This window comes from Melanotaenia boesemani, chromosome 3 (genome assembly GCF_017639745.1).
Source record: "Melanotaenia boesemani isolate fMelBoe1 chromosome 3, fMelBoe1.pri, whole genome shotgun sequence".
Classification (NCBI taxonomy): Eukaryota; Metazoa; Chordata; class Actinopteri; order Atheriniformes; family Melanotaeniidae; genus Melanotaenia; species Melanotaenia boesemani.
Window position 1 is genome coordinate 28,044,121 of NC_055684.1, and position 17,352 is coordinate 28,061,472.

Here is a 17,352-nt window from a genome sequence, read left to right on the forward strand (position 1 = left end):
AGAAAACCACAGAAGTGAGACTCAACACTGATGCTGCACATGTTTAAAGAGATGCTGAAGGAGATACATCGAAATTATTTGGGTGGTTTTCATGGACTGCTCCAGTTATTTATTTTATATGAATACAGTGATTTGTTTTAATCAGTTGCTCATATGCTTTAGGCTAAAGTCAGTGCTTAACTTGCAATATCTTGTAGAAAGTCATTTGAGTTATAAGACTGGAAAGACTACGTGAACCAGGTTAAATCTCTGCATGTAACAGAGCTCTCCTCAAGTTTTTCTCTAAACCATGACTTGAAATACCATCCTTCCTTAGAGTTGCTGATACTGAATTTTATTTTGATCATATTTTCAGGCAAATAATACCAGTCGATCTTTGGCCAAAACACCTGGCAGAAGTGGGAAAGGAAAGATGTTTCTGTTGACTTTAAGTTTTTTGAAATAATGAAACGGGATGCCTTTAACAGCACAAAAGTGTTTCCACAGTCAGACATTCACATGCTCGACAGGATGACTGCACCTGCCTCCTCTGGGAGGAAGGATGTGGGTTCAGCTTTTATTCTTTTCCCTGATGGCCCCATGTGCTAATGCTGCTGTCATGTCCTGGGGAGAGAGAAGACTAATTACTGACAGAACAGCCTTCCTCACAGTCTCCCTCAGAGATCCATGCACCCTTAATTGGATGACAGCTCTAAATAGGGATAAACTGTGGATGAGACTGACCTTAACCCAATGTAAACAGCACTACGTATCAAATATATTTTCATTACTTACTTCAGGTATTATACATTTCACACCAAGTCTAACTATCCGAAAGGCAGCATTCCCTAAAGCTTAGGAACAGAGGACACAAGGAACACATGGTTCCTTCACTTGGCTTTTTGTTTAACAGGAGATAATAAGTTCCATTTGAAGACTGACTGAAATTTGGCACCATAGGACCATGGGTATCCTGGTAATATTGTAGCCTGACCTTGGAGCATGTGATCATAACAGCCTTGGATTGCAGGACCCTGGAACCATATCACACTGGAAATGTAGGAAAATGGCAATGTAGGCTTCAAGGGGCAATATGAGGAAGAAAATAGGACCTTGGGAATTTACAACTTCTGAAAAATAACACAGAAATCATATATTAGTGATGTTCATTCAGAAATGTAATCCAAGACACAAAAACAATATTTTAGTTAGAAGCTCCACATTAAGACTTTGTAAAACTTTTCTAATAATAAACAATGGCCAGTTGCGGCCAGGACAATGAAAGAGAACAGAAATAGACAGAACTATTCAGAAATTGTTCATTACTTCATATCAGTGTCAATGAATATTTATTTAGTCAGTTTTCCAAATAACTGTACCTCCAGGGGTCCTTCTAGCTAAATAAATTGTAGCAGCAAAATACATAGCTGCAATGGAAACGTACAAATGCAAAGCCACTCATCCTGATCCTGCCACTTGCTGATAAGTATGAGGTACAGAAGAGGCTGATGAGAATGTTATTAGTTTACCATGTAACTGACACCTGCAGGTCAAAAAAACTGTTATGTAAAGAAAAAGTAAAACTTCACACAAGCGATCGTCTGAAGAAAAATCTGATGATCAGTCCAAATTCTACCTCAGTCCATCAGTAGTTGCTTACATTTCAAATGACAGTTGTCGGCCTCTTGGGGACTTAGTTTGTCCAAATTTAAAAGGATTTATCCTCGTGGCCTCTGCAAAAATCTTTTGGGAATTCACAAGGTCGTAGAGCTACAACAGGCTGAACCAAAGCTCCAAACCATCCCTTGAACATTAGATCCATCCCACTAATGTGGCCAAAACCAACATAAACTCTCAGTTTTAACAGCAAGTTCTAAGTGGTTTAGTGCTTAATTGTTGTGTATTGGCTGGATCTCATTTGTCCTCCAAAAATCATTATGTAATTTTAATTTTTGAGGTGTGCTTTGTGACTAATGTTATCTTAAATTCAGAGCTTTGTTGATGTAATTATGTTAAATGTCATTGCCTGTTTATGAACACATGGTTGGATAAAGGTTAAATGTCTTTGCTGTAGGCAGAAATTTCCCTCCACAGTTCCAGTTACACTTCCCATTCATGCTTTTTCCTGTAAGAATTACCAGCAAGACTGAATTATCAGTATATAATTATATAATCAGATTATTCTCATTTCAATGTCCAAAATGTAAGATTTTCCACACATGATGTGCTCTGGACTTTCTAGTATTCTTTGCCAAGACGTGTTTAAAAGAATCTTGCTCTTGTCTGCTGGTAGTTTCTGCTGTTCAGTCAAGCTGTTTTAAGTTTAAGTCTTTAGTATCTACAGATTACAGCCCCCCCCCCCCCCCCCAGTATATCCTGTCTTCTTTTATTTCATGTTGTTGGGTGTGTTAAACAAGTCTTTATCCTACTAAAAGACCTGACACTTTAACTCAAATCTACATTCTATTAATGTACACTGCTCAAAAAAATAAAGGGAACACTTAAACCAAACAATGTAACTCTAAGTCAGTCACACTTCTGTGAAATCAAACTGTCCACTTAGGAAGCAACACTGACTGACAATCAGTTTCACATGCTGTTGTGCAAATGGAATAGACAACAGATGGAAATTATAGGCAATTAGTAAGACACTCTCAGTACAGGAGTGGTTCTGCAGGTGGTGACCACCCACCACTTCTCAGTTCCTGCTTTCTGGCTGATGTTTTGGTCACTTTTGAATGCTGGCGGTGCTTTCACTCTAGTGGTAGCATGAGATGGAGTCTACAACCCACACAAGTGGCTCAGGTAGAGCAGCTCATCCAGGATGGCACATCAATGCGAGCTGTGGCAAGAAGGTTTGCTGTGTCTGTCAGCGTAGTGTCAAGAGTATGGAGGTGCTACCAGGAGACAGGCCAGTACATTAGGTGATGTGGAGGAGGACGTAGGAGGGCAACAACCCAGCAGCAGGACCGTTACCTCCACCTTTGTGCAAGTAGGAACAGGAGGAGCAATGCTAGAGCCCTGCAAAATGACCTCCAGCAGGCCACAAATGTGCATGAGTATGCTCAAACGGTCAGAAACAGACTCCATGAGGGTGGTATGAGGGCCTGACGTCCTGCATGGTGAGGGTTGTGCTTACAGCCCAACACCGTACAGGACGTTTGGCATTTGCCAGAAAACACCAAAATTGGCAAATTCGCCACTGGTGCCCTGTGCTCTTCACAGATGAAAGCAGGTTAACACTGAGCACGTGACAGACATGACAGAGTCTGGAGACACCATGGAGAACGTTCTGTTGCCTGCAACATCCTCCAGCATGACCGGTTTGGCAGTGGGTCAGTAATGGTGTGGGGTGGCATTTCTTTGGGGGACCGCACAGCCCTCCATGTGCTCGCCAGAGGTAGCCTGACTGCCATTAGGTACCGAGATGAGATCCTCAGACCTCTTGTGAGACCATATGCTGGTGCCGTTGGCCCTGGGTTCCTCCTAATGTAAGACAATGCTAGACCTCATGTGGCTGGAGTGTGTCAGCAGTTCCTGTAAGACGAAGACAGTGATGACCCAGATGTGCTCAACTGGATTCAGGTCTGGGGAACGGGCAGGCCAGTCCATAGCATCATGTCTCGCTCCATCCACAAATGCCATGTTGCACCACAGACTGTCCAGGAGATGGCGGATGCTTTAGTCCAGGTCTGGGAGATCCCACAGAAGACCATCCGCCACCTCATCAGGAGCATGCCCAGGTGTTGTAGGAAGGTCATACATGTACGTGGAGGCCACACACACTACTGAGCCTTATTTTGACTTGTTTTAAGGACATTACATTAAAGTTGGATCAGCCTGTAGTGTGTTTTTCCACTTTAATTTTGAGTGTGAGTCAAAATCCTGACCTCCTTGGGTTAATAAATTTGATTTCCATTGATACTTCTTGTGTGATTTTGTTGTCAGCACATTCAACTATGTAAAGAGCAAAGAGTTTAATAAGAATATTTTATTCATTCTGATCTAGGATGTGCTACTTTAGTGCTCCCTTTATTTTTTTGAGCAGTGTATATTGGTAATATTTGAATTTCATATTTCTTGATGCCTCCCTATTTCCTATTTCAACACACCAGACTCGAATTTATTATTTATTAACAGGCCTGTGCAGAGCTTGACAAGTGGCTGCAGAGATCAATTGATTTCAGTTGGCTGTGTTGGGAAGAATAAAACATCTAAAACTTGCAGTACTTGGCTCTTGAAGACTGAATTATGATTTTTTCAATGTATAATACTTTTTTCTTTAATTGCTGGTGTACTGCCTTCACCAGTGGAACCCTGCATTGGTGACAATGGAATGTAAAAGACAGGTTATAACACCACTGATCTCACTCCAGGTCAACCTGGACTGAGTTGACATTATTTAAATTGCATGTCAGTGTGACACAAAGATTTCTAGCTTATGCATGAGAAAATAACAAATACATGTATTATTTTCAAGTTTATTAATTAAGACTAGAATTATTTAAAATTAAGCAATTATGTCACATTTGATATAAGATTCAGTGAAAGTAATTCACAAAATGCAATAAGTTAATTCTTCCATATTACTAAAAACCCTTGTTAAACAATGGTTTATACATTATACACGCACACATACACAGGCCCGCGCAAGCGCGTACACACACACACACACACACACACGCACAGACTCAGTCAACAATGTTTCCATACAGTAAATTTGTTAAAACGTGCTACAATACTAAGTACTGCAAAGCTTTACTGTACTGTGTACTGTGTGCCTACATCCTGAGAATCATAAAATAAATTAACAGCACCCAATGTTAAGTGCTCAGTTTGGCTTAATGAAATACATGTTGTTATTCTTTGGTAATCTCTGCTAATTTCTTAAGTCAATTTTCATAGCATCTTTGAAATAAGCTTTCTCTTCTTTTCAAAGTGAGGATTAAAAATGCGAGGTTGTCTAAGCCTCGCCAGGTAGGGCAGGAACACTCGTCAGAGCTGGGATGAGCCTCTCGTACACGCTGATGCCCTTCAGGAAGACTTGCTCGTTCAGATACTCGTTGTGATCGTGCAGCAGGATGGGAGTCCGGTTCATTGGAGAAAATCCAATAGCAGGGATACCCACCTAGAATCATTCAACAAACACAGCTCAAACACAAAATGCTTCTTCTTTTTTTCTGGTCTGAAATGTTAGATGGATAAATGACTGGGAAGTCACAGAAGGCCTGTACTGAAGAAATGCTGTTAAAACCTATTCTGAGACTTACCGCTCGGATGAAACGGCTGTCTGTGGCAGCTGGAAAGATCTGCTTTTCCAAAGTCATATTCCTACAGTTGAAAGGTTAACATGAGACTTGACGTGTAGTTTATGAGGATATTAACTTGATGGTTTTGACAGATTTTAATTATTTGGAAAAATTAATGTTCAAAGTGCAACAGCTTATTTCGGGAAGGTTTAACCAAAAGATTCCCATTTCCAGTTAAACAGACCATAATGCAAAAGGAAAATAAGCCTTTCCACAGATGGAACAAATAATAATTGTGGAAAAATTATTCTTTCTGAACACAATAACCATGAATTATGATGATTGTGTGAATGACTGCAGCTAATGTGTAAAAACTAATAGAGGGAATTTATAGGGGCTGTTTTAACAAAAATACAAAGATAGAAGAACCTTTTCCGATTCTGTTATACAGTCCTAACATTTTAGGCTTGAGAAATCTGACTATTCTGTTGATTGTCAAGCGCTTATCAGATTGAACATACGCACACATGCTGAAGATACCACCTCTGTTGAAATATAAAAAGTGAAAGGTGTGGATGTGACTGGAACAGGAGGAGGGTTATTCGGCCATAATAGTCTCCTTTTGTTAAAGTAAATAAATATTTCCCTTGCTGTAATTTTGCTTCTTTCTAACAAGTAAAACCTATGTGGAAACAGACTCACATTGACTTGCAGGCTGCATTGAAGGCGCTCCACCAGGGATCATTTACGTCTGTTGAAGTGACATTCTGGTTCATGTGTTTCTGCAAAAGATGAGCACTAATTTACCCCCCCGTCAAACCGAACTAACCAGCTACAGTTTTCAATATGAGTGGAAGCACACTAACCTGAGCAAACTTATAAGTGACATCCTCTCCTGCTTCCTTGCACCACTGCTGGATCTTTCTTTCAAACTCCTGGTAGAGGTCAAAGTTAGAGATGAATCTGCGTTAATGTTGAGCGTAAGGCTCACTGACCCACAACCACACATCTGCACGACTGTATAAGAATAACACAAACATACACATTCACACACCTGGAGATTTACTGTAGGAGGTATTCTTAGGTCAAAGCTGACATCCATTTCAGCTGGGATGACATTGTAGGCCACGCCCCCTTTAACCATGGTCATGTTCACTGTGGTGACATCCCCCAATGTGAAACACTCGCTGGTGTTCAGCCTGAAATACACATACAAGGTAGTAATTAAATTACTTATCACAGTGAAAATGTTGAACTAAATCCTCAGTATCAACACTTGACGAAGATTTATTTTTATATATTGTAATTGTTGCCAGTTAAATGAAAATTATATTGTGAAACTGGCATATTTTTTGTTAACAACTGGTTATCTTGAGTTTTTAATATTTTATTGTGTGTTATTTTATTGTGTCACACTTTTGTTATTAAATGCGACAACCTGTACAGAAATTCGGACCTGTATTTTACAAGATTACAACATATTCTGGCAGTGCAAGAAATTAACTGATATAAATCAGGACATTAAGCTGTGTCATAAAGCAGATACAGATTTTGTGAAATACTTAAGTGGACATCTGCTAAATTTCTCACATGTATTTACAGGCTCCATTATAACCTCATTTTTCATGAGTATCTTTTTATTTTCTTTCTTTCTTGTGCATACATGTCATTATTAAATGTCTAGAATCTAAGGTGAAAGATTATCACCATAAATGGTATACTCAGTAAATGCAGGCTGTTCCTCACCTCAATGAATGAATGAGCCATTTTCATTGTCCAGATGGGTCATTAAAATACGCTAGCAGTATTACTCTAAGTAACACCAGCCATAAAAATATTTATAATTCAACTAAATCACCTCCAGCACATTTGGAAGGACAAAAATGTGAATGTTTCAGACTTTAGGAGGACATTTCATGATTTATAGAAACAATACAAAAAGAAGAACCAGTGAGGAATTTTCTGATTCGGGGTTTGTGTAGGGAATCATCAAGTGTAGTGCCACGGTGACGTTTTAAAACGTATATCCTCAAGTTAAGTCCAAAGCTATAAATAAGTAAGACTATCACACTGTATACAAAGTAATACATACTGCAAGATAAATAAACTATCTCACCTGTGTTTCTCCTTCTCTCTAAAGTCCAGGAAGGAGTTAATGACTTGTTGCTGTAAGTAAGAGAAAATGCAACAATAATCTCACTATCAGTGATGATAAACATACAATTCCTGTTCCACAAGTTTAACTAAGAGTACCTTTATTGTCATCCAAGCGTGAAAAGGATAAAGTTTGAAATCTTGCTTTGAAGAACACTCATACCAGGCTTATTTTTATTACCAGGTTTGGAATGAATTAACTAAGCTGAGGAAATTAGTTTCTAACTGAAAACAAAACTTTGTAAAAGGAGACACAAAGCAACTTTGTGACACCGGACAATACTGGAGAAAAATATAGAGGGAGGGCTCTAGAAATGATCTTTAATTGAGGAAGGTGCATCCATTGCTTCATATTAGTAAGTTTTGGCCATGTTCATTTTCAAGGACAAGCAACCGATTTTGATAATTACATACAGTCCTCCCAAATAGGTAAATAAACTTCTTATATAAAAGGAAAAAACCTCCCCAGAAGGGTAAAATTTTGATTTTTTTTTTTTTTGTTTTTAAATGCAGTAGTTTCCATCAATCTTTTTTATTCCACAACTTCAAAATGTTCCCTTAAAAAAATGTGGATGGAAACCAAACTAATCACACTTACCAGCTTCTCAGCAGCTGTATTTTCCACAAACCTGGATCCATGACCTGGACTTCCAGGACAGTGGACAGTAATCCCTGGAAAGAAGAGGTTATTCAGTTTCATTCAACACAGACTTTCCCTGTATTCAAACTTCAAAACACTTCTTTCCTTATTTTTAGCCTAAGTTCTCTAGAATGCATGAAACTGATCGCACATCTCTAACATCTGTGTTTTAAACTCACACCAAGGGTTTCTTTCTCCATAGAACACAGTGAAGGCCTCACCAGGATTGGCCAGACCTAAAAAACAAGTAGAAAAATAAAAACCTGTTTATGTATAACTTCAGGTCAAAAAATGGTGCAAAGATTAATTTGACGATTTGTAGATTAGTAACTACACTGAATCAACTAAACTGGTTCAAACTTGAATAATCAGAAATACCTATCTCTCAAATTTTAATCCTAAGCACATACATCTGACTTTTTGCAAACAAGATCAAAGCAAAGTCCAGCTTTCTATTAAACATTAGCACTTAGAAGAGTTTATTTAAAACCCATAGTAGATTATACATTTTAACTAAATGTAAACATTACCAATTTTTAAGATCTAAATTTATTTCACATTTCAATAAACTGTGTCAGTGATAAAATCTAAATGTTCAGAATTTCCAGTTAGTCTTTGTGTAATATCCTTTGGAGAAACATTGCATGTGCTCCATCACAAAGAAGGAAAAATGAACCTCACTGTTCCAAAAAACTATAGACCACAAAACAGCACTGTCTCCTACTGAAAAAGCTCCAGCTGATAAGTACTGAAAAGGATTAAAAATTATTAAAAAGCAAAAGTAAAAAGTCTTAAAAAAATAAATATACCCACCATTTATTTTTATCATGTCAAAAATTAAATGCAATAATTACTTTTAACGTGGTAATATGTTGAATGATATATCATTCTCATGCTCAAACCCTTTTTAGTTTGGATGACCCACCACTAATTGACTTAGGCAAGAGAACAGCTGTGGGTCTTCAGAAAGCTGTCTTTGCTCTTTTTGTTATATATCAATGCTGTGAAGACTTGCCTTACTTTTACTCTTGACTTTTTTTTAACAGTTTTTACAGATTTTCACATTAATTACATTCCAACAAAACTTGTCTGCAGCATACAAAATACATACAAAACCATAGAGCTGTCTACATAGAGGTGCCACACTATTTTCCTTACAGTGATCAAAATTCCCATTATTTACCCCGTGTTCGTCCCACCCCATCCCAATCCTTAATTTAGCCCTCAAGTCAGCTGCTTCTACTCTGCTATTATTAGTCTCCATTCAGCATCACCTGTAAACTGTCATAGTATTCAAGGAATGGGTTCCAAGACTTACTGAAACTGTCCTAAAAGCTTTTCAGGGTGCATCTTATTTTTCAAGTTTTAAAAAGTGCCTGGTATAACTCTAACCCATTGACCCATGTGGTGAAGATGGATTCTCGCGAATAAAGAGGTAAATGCTATGATAGCATGAGTATATCTATTAAGTAAAGGGATGACCAGGCTCTATCCAATGTAGGTACACACTGGATTGGGGAAAATGTCTTTGTGGAATATCTTAGCATATGTCTAAAGAAAATATACTGGACCAAAATGTCTCAAGTCTGACAAGACCAGGACATATGCATATGGTCTGCAGGTTGACCATGGCAGTGAGGACATGACACGGGTCACACCCACTGTGTACTGCTCAGGGCAAAGCAGATAGAGGTGGTGATTTTGAGGAAAACCCCGTATAAAAGAGGGAATTTGTTTAACTTCAGCAGAACAAGCACTGATTTCTATCATGGTTGGTACAGTCAGTCAGGAGAGTTTACAGCTTGAGTTTCTGTCTTGGTTTCGGGCTATTGTTTACATTGCTTGTAGGGCTGGGCAATATATCGAGATTTTCAAATATATCGAGACTTTATCAGACGCAATATAGAAGGAAAGAATGTCGTTTATATCGACATAGTTGTTTTGAGTTAAAAGTATCTTTTCTTTTGCATTTTGCATAGCTGTATTTTTTGTTATGGTCATTGAAAAGTATTTTTAATTTATTTTGTTTTAGGAGCATTTAATTTAATATAAAGGTACTGTAATTTCAGTCAGCTGTTTTAATGCACATGTGCTGCTGATCCTTAATAAAAGTATACTGTCTTTTTGGTTACTTGACAAAAAAAAAATATATCGAGATATAAATCATATATCGTGATTCAGGTAAAAAATATCGAGATATAAGATTTGGTTCATATCGCCCAGCCCTAATTGAGGCTCTGTCGTTAGCACCTTCTCTCTTCAACCAGTTAAGGCCATGACGCGGGTCACACCCACTGTGTACTGCTCAGGGCAAAGCAGATAGATGCGGTGATTTTGAGGAAAATCCCATATAAAAGAGAGAATTTGTTTAACTTCAGCAGAACAGCAGAACTCAGCCTTACCAAACCAGCTACTGGTGCCTCACTCTGCTCTTTCCACTCTCTAAATGAGGATAAAGTTTCTAAACTTTTGATCAACTCAAAACCAACGACCTGTCCTCTTGATCCTGTTCTCTCTGACATCCTGCAGAGCATTTTACTTACAATCAAAACTGCAGTAACCCATATTATCAACTCCTTTCTTAAATCCGGTGTCTTTCCCTCTGCCTTCAAGCAAGCTCGGGTTACCCCGCTGCTGAAGAAACCCACACTCAACTCAGCCTAGGTTGGAAACCACCGTCCGGTCTCACTGCTTCAGTTCATGTCTAAACTACTAGAGCGTGCCGTCTTCAGTCAGGTCTCACAGTTCCTCCAAGACAACAACCTGTTTGATCCATATCAATCTGGCTATAGGCAAGGCCACTCTACTGAAACTGCTCTCCTTTCAGTTACTGATTCCCTACGGGTTGCCAGAGCCGCTGCTCAATCCTCAGTCCTTATACTGCTGGACCTGCAGATGACACTCGGCTTTTCCTTTCTTTCCCATGTGACGACACAACCGTCTCAATGCGAATGTCAGCATGCCTTGCTGATATCTCCACATGGATGAAGAATCACCACCTTCGGCTAAATCTGTCCAAGACCGAGCTTATTGTCTTTCCAGGCGATCCTTCCTTACTGCCACAGATAAGCACGCAGCTTGACTCCATCACGCTTGTGCCTACGTCTTCTACTAGAAATCTTGGTGTCATGGTAGACAATCAGCTGACCTTTAAGGACCATGTTGCCTCGATTGCTCGAACTTGCCGGTTTGCTCTCTACAACATCAGGAGCATCAGATCCTACCTGACAGCTCCTGGTCCAGGCTCTGGTCATTTCACGCATTGACTACTGCAACTCCTTACTGGCTGGCCTGCCTGACGGCTCATTTAAACCTCTGCAGATGATCCAGAACGCAGCAGCACATCTGGTCTTCAACCAGCCCAAAAGAGCTCATGTCACTCTGCTGCTAATTGCTCTTCACTGGCTTCCAGTTGCAGCACGCATCAAATTCAAAGCTCTGCTTCTGGCTTACAAAACAATAACCCAAATGGCTCCGGTCTACCTTCACTCCTTAATCCAGGGCTACACTCCCTCTCGACAGTTACGCTCTGCCAGCGAAAAAAGCCTAGTGCTCCCACCACAACGTGGCGCAAAATCAGTAGCTAGACTTTTCTCCTCTGTTGTCCCCCGGTGGTGGAACGACCTACCAAACTCCGTCTGATCCGCAGAGTCCTTATCCACTTTTAAAAGCAAGCTAAAGACTCAGTTGTTTAAGGAGCATTTCCACACTTAGCTTAACTCTTCTACCCAACAGAATGAGTTAGAAAAATTTGTCCAGCTCCTTGGCTCAACCAAGTACTGAATAAGCTGTGTGCACTTTTGCCCAGGTTGATATTGTTTGATAAGATCGTGATCTTGTATTTACACAAAATGACTTACAAAAAACTAAAAAAAAATTATATGCACTGCCTCTAGCACTACTTGACAGCACATGGGTCCAACTGGACTCACAGCAGTCTGACTACCACTTAATAATGATGTCCCATCTTGTTTGAATTCTTGCTTGTGTTGTTCTTACTCTCAAATGTAAGTCGCTTTGGATAAAAGTGTCTGCTAAATGACTGTAGAATAGAATAGAATAGAACATGCGAGGTCTGTGTTTGGGAATATATTTGCTAGCCTTGCCTGGGTCAGATGCACCTTCAACACAATCTTTAGCTGGTACTTGGCACATGAGGAGGAAATATTTTTAAGACTAAGCACTTTGTTTCATTCTGTTTCTGTTATTTTCCTGCCAAAATCCTCTTCCCAGAGCTTCTTGGTGTCTTCAGTTGAGTGATAGACCAGATTATCTATAGTTATACAGTCCAGAAATAAGATGTTTGCAGTGTTAGGAGGCACTAGCTCCCTCCTGAGCTTTATGCAAAGGTGAATTATGGGCACCCATCATCCAGTGTTTGTTTTTCTAATTTGTTTAATGTCAATCATTCCCTGTCAGAGTGTTTGTTTTAAGAAAGTGTAACCAGGTGGTTCTGTGTAGTGAGGGAGGCTGATGTTTCCGACGCTATGTGCAACCGTGAAGGCGTGGCGGGGCGTTTCCGCCTCCATGTTGCCCACTCTGGCTGATCAAGGGGATTATAAACAGGTGCGGGTAGCCGCATTGTTGCTCTGTTTTCGGCTGTATGCAGCATTTGAGTGCGTCGCTGCGGGGTTCTGGTAGTTTGGGTTTGAAGCAGAACTGTGGAGTTTGCCGTTGGAGTCGCGGATGTCCCCCAGTCTGGCTGGTGAAGGTAAATGACATTGGCAGTTAAAGGCAGTGTGTGTGGTTGTTGACATCAAGCTGACGTTAACTGTTCCTCATCAGGCTGTGCTGAGGGGTGTTCGTGTGGCTGCTTGAAGGAAGCTGTGTGCAGGTAGGAATTATGCGCAGCAGATGCTAACATGTATAATGATGGACAGGGTGGATGGCTAATTCTGTTCTTTGGTGTTACAGATTGCCCCTGTCCCTGCTTTGTTCTTTAGTCCCTGCTATGTTCTTTAGCGTCTTTAGCATCTTCAGCGTGACGCTAGGCTCTGTTATTTCAGTTGTTGCCCGCCACATCTCGTTTTGTTGACAGACTACTCTGGCTAAGCTTGAGCCGTAGGGGTGGCGTGGTCGTTCCTGCTCCGCGGTTTATGTGCGCATTTAGTTTTATTCGGCTTTCCCCCCACATTTATGGGTTAGCGTGGAGGGTTGGCGCAAGAGTTTTAGGAGTTTGAGTGATGATGGATTTTCTTTGGAAAAGTTTGAGTTTGCACTTAGTTTACTAATTTTGTTGAGTTTGAGTACTAATTCATTTTTTGTTTGGTTTTCTTTATTTTCTTTTGTTTGCAGTGATTCTTTATGTTAGTAATTCCTGTTTGCTCAAAGGAGTGTTTTAATGAATTTAATGTGAATAAAGAAATTATTTTTGTATGACTGTTTGTTTCTGTCAATCAGTAGCTTGAACATACTTGTGCATTTCATAATAGGAAGCTCTAGACCTTATTTCAGAAATTGGTTTGGTCTACCAGAGGACCCTTGCAGTCCCGCCCTTGGTCACGATCCGGGTCATCCCCCCTGTGTTACAAAAGAATTTGTCATTGTTCAATGAGGAGGCCTGTCTACAATGGGGCTCTCTTGCAGAGTGTGTGTGAGCATGTTCTCAGTCTTGATTGAATAATTGAGTGGATGTGATTAGAGGCTGAAAGAAGTCTGCTGTGATAGGCCTATTTGAATTGAGTGGGTGGTGCCTCAGGGTATACATAGAAAAGTGCTGCCAAGCAGACGGGTTGGACTGCACAGAGGGAAGTTGAAACGTTTGGTGTGGAGAACATCAAAATAAACACTGGTTGTCTACTACCCCAATCCTGCAAATGGCCTTATTCTTCCTTTGCTCACACATCGTCGTACCACATGCAGTGAGGAGCCAATGAGAGAATATGATCAATTGTATTACAAATTAATAAGTTGGGGAAAGAGGCACCACTCTTCTGGATAAAGTGTTGAATTTGCAAATATCTAAAGAAATGGGCACTGGGTAGATTAAATAAGTACTCTTGGTTTTTAAGTGGAAATTAAAATCAAAAGTGACACCGTGTGGAAGTGACCTGACTCTACTGGCTGGTTAAGATGATAATGTCAATAAAATGGTAACTGACAAGTTCGGATGCTCTCCACCATTATCGAACTAAAATATATCTCCACTGTATTTCATAATAATAAACTTTAAGGATTTTAACATATTTAACCATGAATCTTTGTACAAGAGAGTAAACACATACATGAAATTTATCATTGTTTCTTTTAAGACTTCACTTGAGCAACTCTGCACGTTAAGTTATTAACTTACCTTCGTCAAGAGAAAAGCCAATGTTTAACTTCTGAAACTCTGAATGTGTCACAAATGTTTCCATTCCCTTGTGACCTCCGACTTCTTCATCTGGAGGAAAAAAAAAAAAAAAAAAAGGCAAAGCACATTTTTCAGTTAAAAGTATATTATCATCTATCTAATAGCTTATCTATGACAAGTTAGCTTAACATATTAATTCAAATTATAGGCTGTAAACACTTGTAAACCCAGGGGGGGACTTTCTCCCATGATACATCCAAAACACCACAGATCCAGCCACTTTAAAATCCCAACCTGTTTCACTCTGCTTTAATCACTAAAACAACGTTTTAACTTTATTTGCGCTGTTTACATGTTGTATCTTTGTTTTGTTAAAAACTGATCTCATTTTAAACTACATTTGTATTAGCTGCTTCTCTTGTAAAGCCTAAGTTCTTGAAAAGCACTACATAAATAAAATTTATTAATATGATTTGCAAAGGCCTCTCCAGTACATGTGGCTGGACAGATCCATGCTGACAGTCTGCTGGGTGAAGCAGACTGTCATTATTTAAAATAGACACTATTGTAAATAAGGAGTAAATCATTTCTACATTATTTTAGTGTAATACCCAGCATGTTAGGGCATCAACTTCTGTTAAACACAGCTGAAATTGTCTTGCTCAGTCCTGGCGTACAGCATGATGTTATCCATGTGGAGGAGGTGGTTGTTGGTTGCTTCATGGCTGAGTTTGTGTCCATAACCACTCTTAGTTATGATCTCACTGAGGGGATTCAGACCTGTGCAGAAGGGCAGCCATGACATGGCATCTCATTGGTAGACCCTACAATAGATGGTGACTTGTGTCATTGGCTTTGGGTTGGCCTTCAAGGTCCCATATTATGCAAAAAAAACTTTCTAAAGGTTTTCTAACAGTAATATGTGTCTTCATAGCCTGTGTATGAGGCCCAAAAATGAGAAAACCCTGTCATCTCTCTCACTTGTTTAGTGAATGTGGGCTCATACAGGTGAGTTTGAGAACTTTCCCTTTGATGCCTCCACAATATCCACTCCCCCACTAGTGGATACTGCCATTGACCCACCCCCAACAGCTAGCTGAGTCTGCCCTCAAAAATCACTGAGCGGGCCCCAGCGAAAGCCAGATCCTCTCCCAGAAAGGGGCGTGGAGTGGGCATGGAAAGACACCACCCATGAACACAAACAGCCCGTTCTTAGTAGAGCTCACTAGAGCCACTTTTGGAATGGCTGAAATTAAGGACCACAGCTGAATTTGGGGTAATACACTTTGAAAACAATGTTGTTGGAACCTCTGACACCCATTTGAAATTGTTGTAAAAATGTATAATATGGGACCTTTAAGAGCTGTCCAACACAGTCCCAATGAGTTCTTTATAAAGGCTCTAAGTGTTGATGTTGTAGGCTTACAATTCCACACATTCTAGTATCCATGTGTGGCCTCAAATCATGTGTCAGTCTAGGCTACGCACAGATTTGTTTGTCTGATCTTACAGTCTGATGCAATGGTCTTGTCAATCAGGAGTTGGTGTTTAGCTCTTGTGGTGTTACTTCCAATTCCTCCATTTCCCTTCTAGTCCTGGCTCATATATTGTGCCTACTATTTATATCTTGATATCTTTGATACTTGATAGAAGTTTCCATGTTGTACAGAGGTAGATCGTCCAATTGCTGGATGGAACTGCCTCTTTCTGGGGATCCTGCATGATCAGGACTCTCCAATCTTGTGTTGGCCGTTGAAGGTGTCTGCCATTGTGATGGCTACTGGTATTTTTTTGTGAGATTTCAGTTGTCAGCTCTTAGGTCCACTAGCCATGGAGTACTGGTGTTATGTAATGCTTCTCAGTCAATCTCAGCCTTGGGTGGGTCAGACACTGAGCAATATATATGTGCTTCATAGTTATTACTGTTTGTATATATAGCCTAAGCAATATTTCTCCAACGCGAATGCTTACAGCACTTGTTTGATGTTAGAGTTTCCTACGAATTCTTAATATAGGTATATTTGCTTGAACTTGCTTTTACTGGATCATGGCACCACATAGATTTTTTTTTATTAATGTGGACAGACAACTTTACTAATATGTCTTGATCATGTGTTATTGAGATGGTGCTCTATGTAGTAAGTGTGTCTAATGAAGAGCTGTTGTGCTCAAAACATCCCCTTGGTTAAAGAAGTAATGATTGGAGCCCTGCAGAATGTGAGTTGTAGCTGGTTTTCCATCATGGGTTATCTACGCTTTATGTCCAACCACCTGGTTTCAGCTTAGTGTGAGGCAAAAAGAAGACCAGAACAGACTGCAAAGTAAGCTTAATATTTGGATGCATTGAAATGGGCAGGGTCCATTGTTGTTAGCCTTACAAATTAAGTTTAGTAACTACAAAAACAAATTAAAAACATAGGAAGAAATCAAATATCTTACCAGGAACGAACATTAAATGAACCGTGCGTGTCGGTTTCCAGCCCCCTGCTTTCAGTCGTCGGATTGCCTGAATATACCTACAGAACAAAAGCAGACAGAACAGCTTAATGGCATACACAGACAATGAAGTGTGAGCACTCTGTATGCAAGCTGAGTGAGCGGGTGTTAAAACAGGAGTCTCTTGTTGTATATAAATACAAGTTAAGACCACAACAACACTAAGGCACAAATCCTGTTTTAACCAAACAAGTTATTAACACAGTTTATACCCACTGTATTGTTACACATTTCATGTCCTGTGTTCCCCGGGCATAAATGTTGCCCTCTGCATCTTTGAAAGCACTGAAAGCATCGCATTTCCAATGTTCCTGGAGGAGAGATTGATAGCAAGTCTATTCTTCTGGTGTCTATAACAAGTGAAAACAGGATTGTAACACAGAAAAAAGAGACAGAAATCATACCTGGTAAACAGGCACAACATCTGTGTGGGAATTCAGTAAGATGGATTTCAATGCTGGTTTTGTCCCTTCCCATGTCATGATTGATACAACTCTGCCTGGACAAACCTAAAAGTAAAAGAATTGACAGATCAAGTGATG

The 17,352-nt window shown here is 39.8% G+C and overlaps 1 protein-coding gene across 3 annotated transcripts in view; it reads right to left on the bottom strand.

Moving 5' to 3' along the window:
• Positions 1 to 17,352, bottom strand: part of LOC121636760 (aminoacylase-1A-like) — a 28,385-nt gene that overhangs the window by 8,490 nt on the left and 2,543 nt on the right. For 2 of the 3 annotated variants that reach the window (XM_041980545.1, XM_041980544.1), the window contains exons 4-15: positions 17,215 to 17,319; positions 17,027 to 17,121; positions 16,754 to 16,830; positions 14,315 to 14,404; positions 8,202 to 8,258; positions 7,981 to 8,054; positions 7,345 to 7,394; positions 6,283 to 6,427; positions 6,095 to 6,163; positions 5,931 to 6,010; positions 5,250 to 5,310; positions 4,447 to 5,107 (exon numbers count right to left, since the gene is read on the bottom strand). In XM_041980545.1, the coding sequence (XP_041836479.1) occupies positions 4,943 to 5,107; positions 5,250 to 5,310; positions 5,931 to 6,010; positions 6,095 to 6,163; positions 6,283 to 6,427; positions 7,345 to 7,394; positions 7,981 to 8,054; positions 8,202 to 8,258; positions 14,315 to 14,404; positions 16,754 to 16,830; positions 17,027 to 17,121; positions 17,215 to 17,319 (1,068 nt within the window). In that variant the 3' untranslated portion in view covers positions 4,447 to 4,942. Of the gene's footprint in view, positions 1 to 4,446; positions 5,108 to 5,249; positions 5,311 to 5,930; positions 6,011 to 6,094; positions 6,164 to 6,282; positions 6,428 to 7,344; positions 7,395 to 7,980; positions 8,055 to 8,201; positions 8,259 to 14,314; positions 14,405 to 16,753; positions 16,831 to 17,026; positions 17,122 to 17,214; positions 17,320 to 17,352 lie in introns of those variants that run through there. The other variant, XR_006009767.1, reaches the window with a different exon arrangement.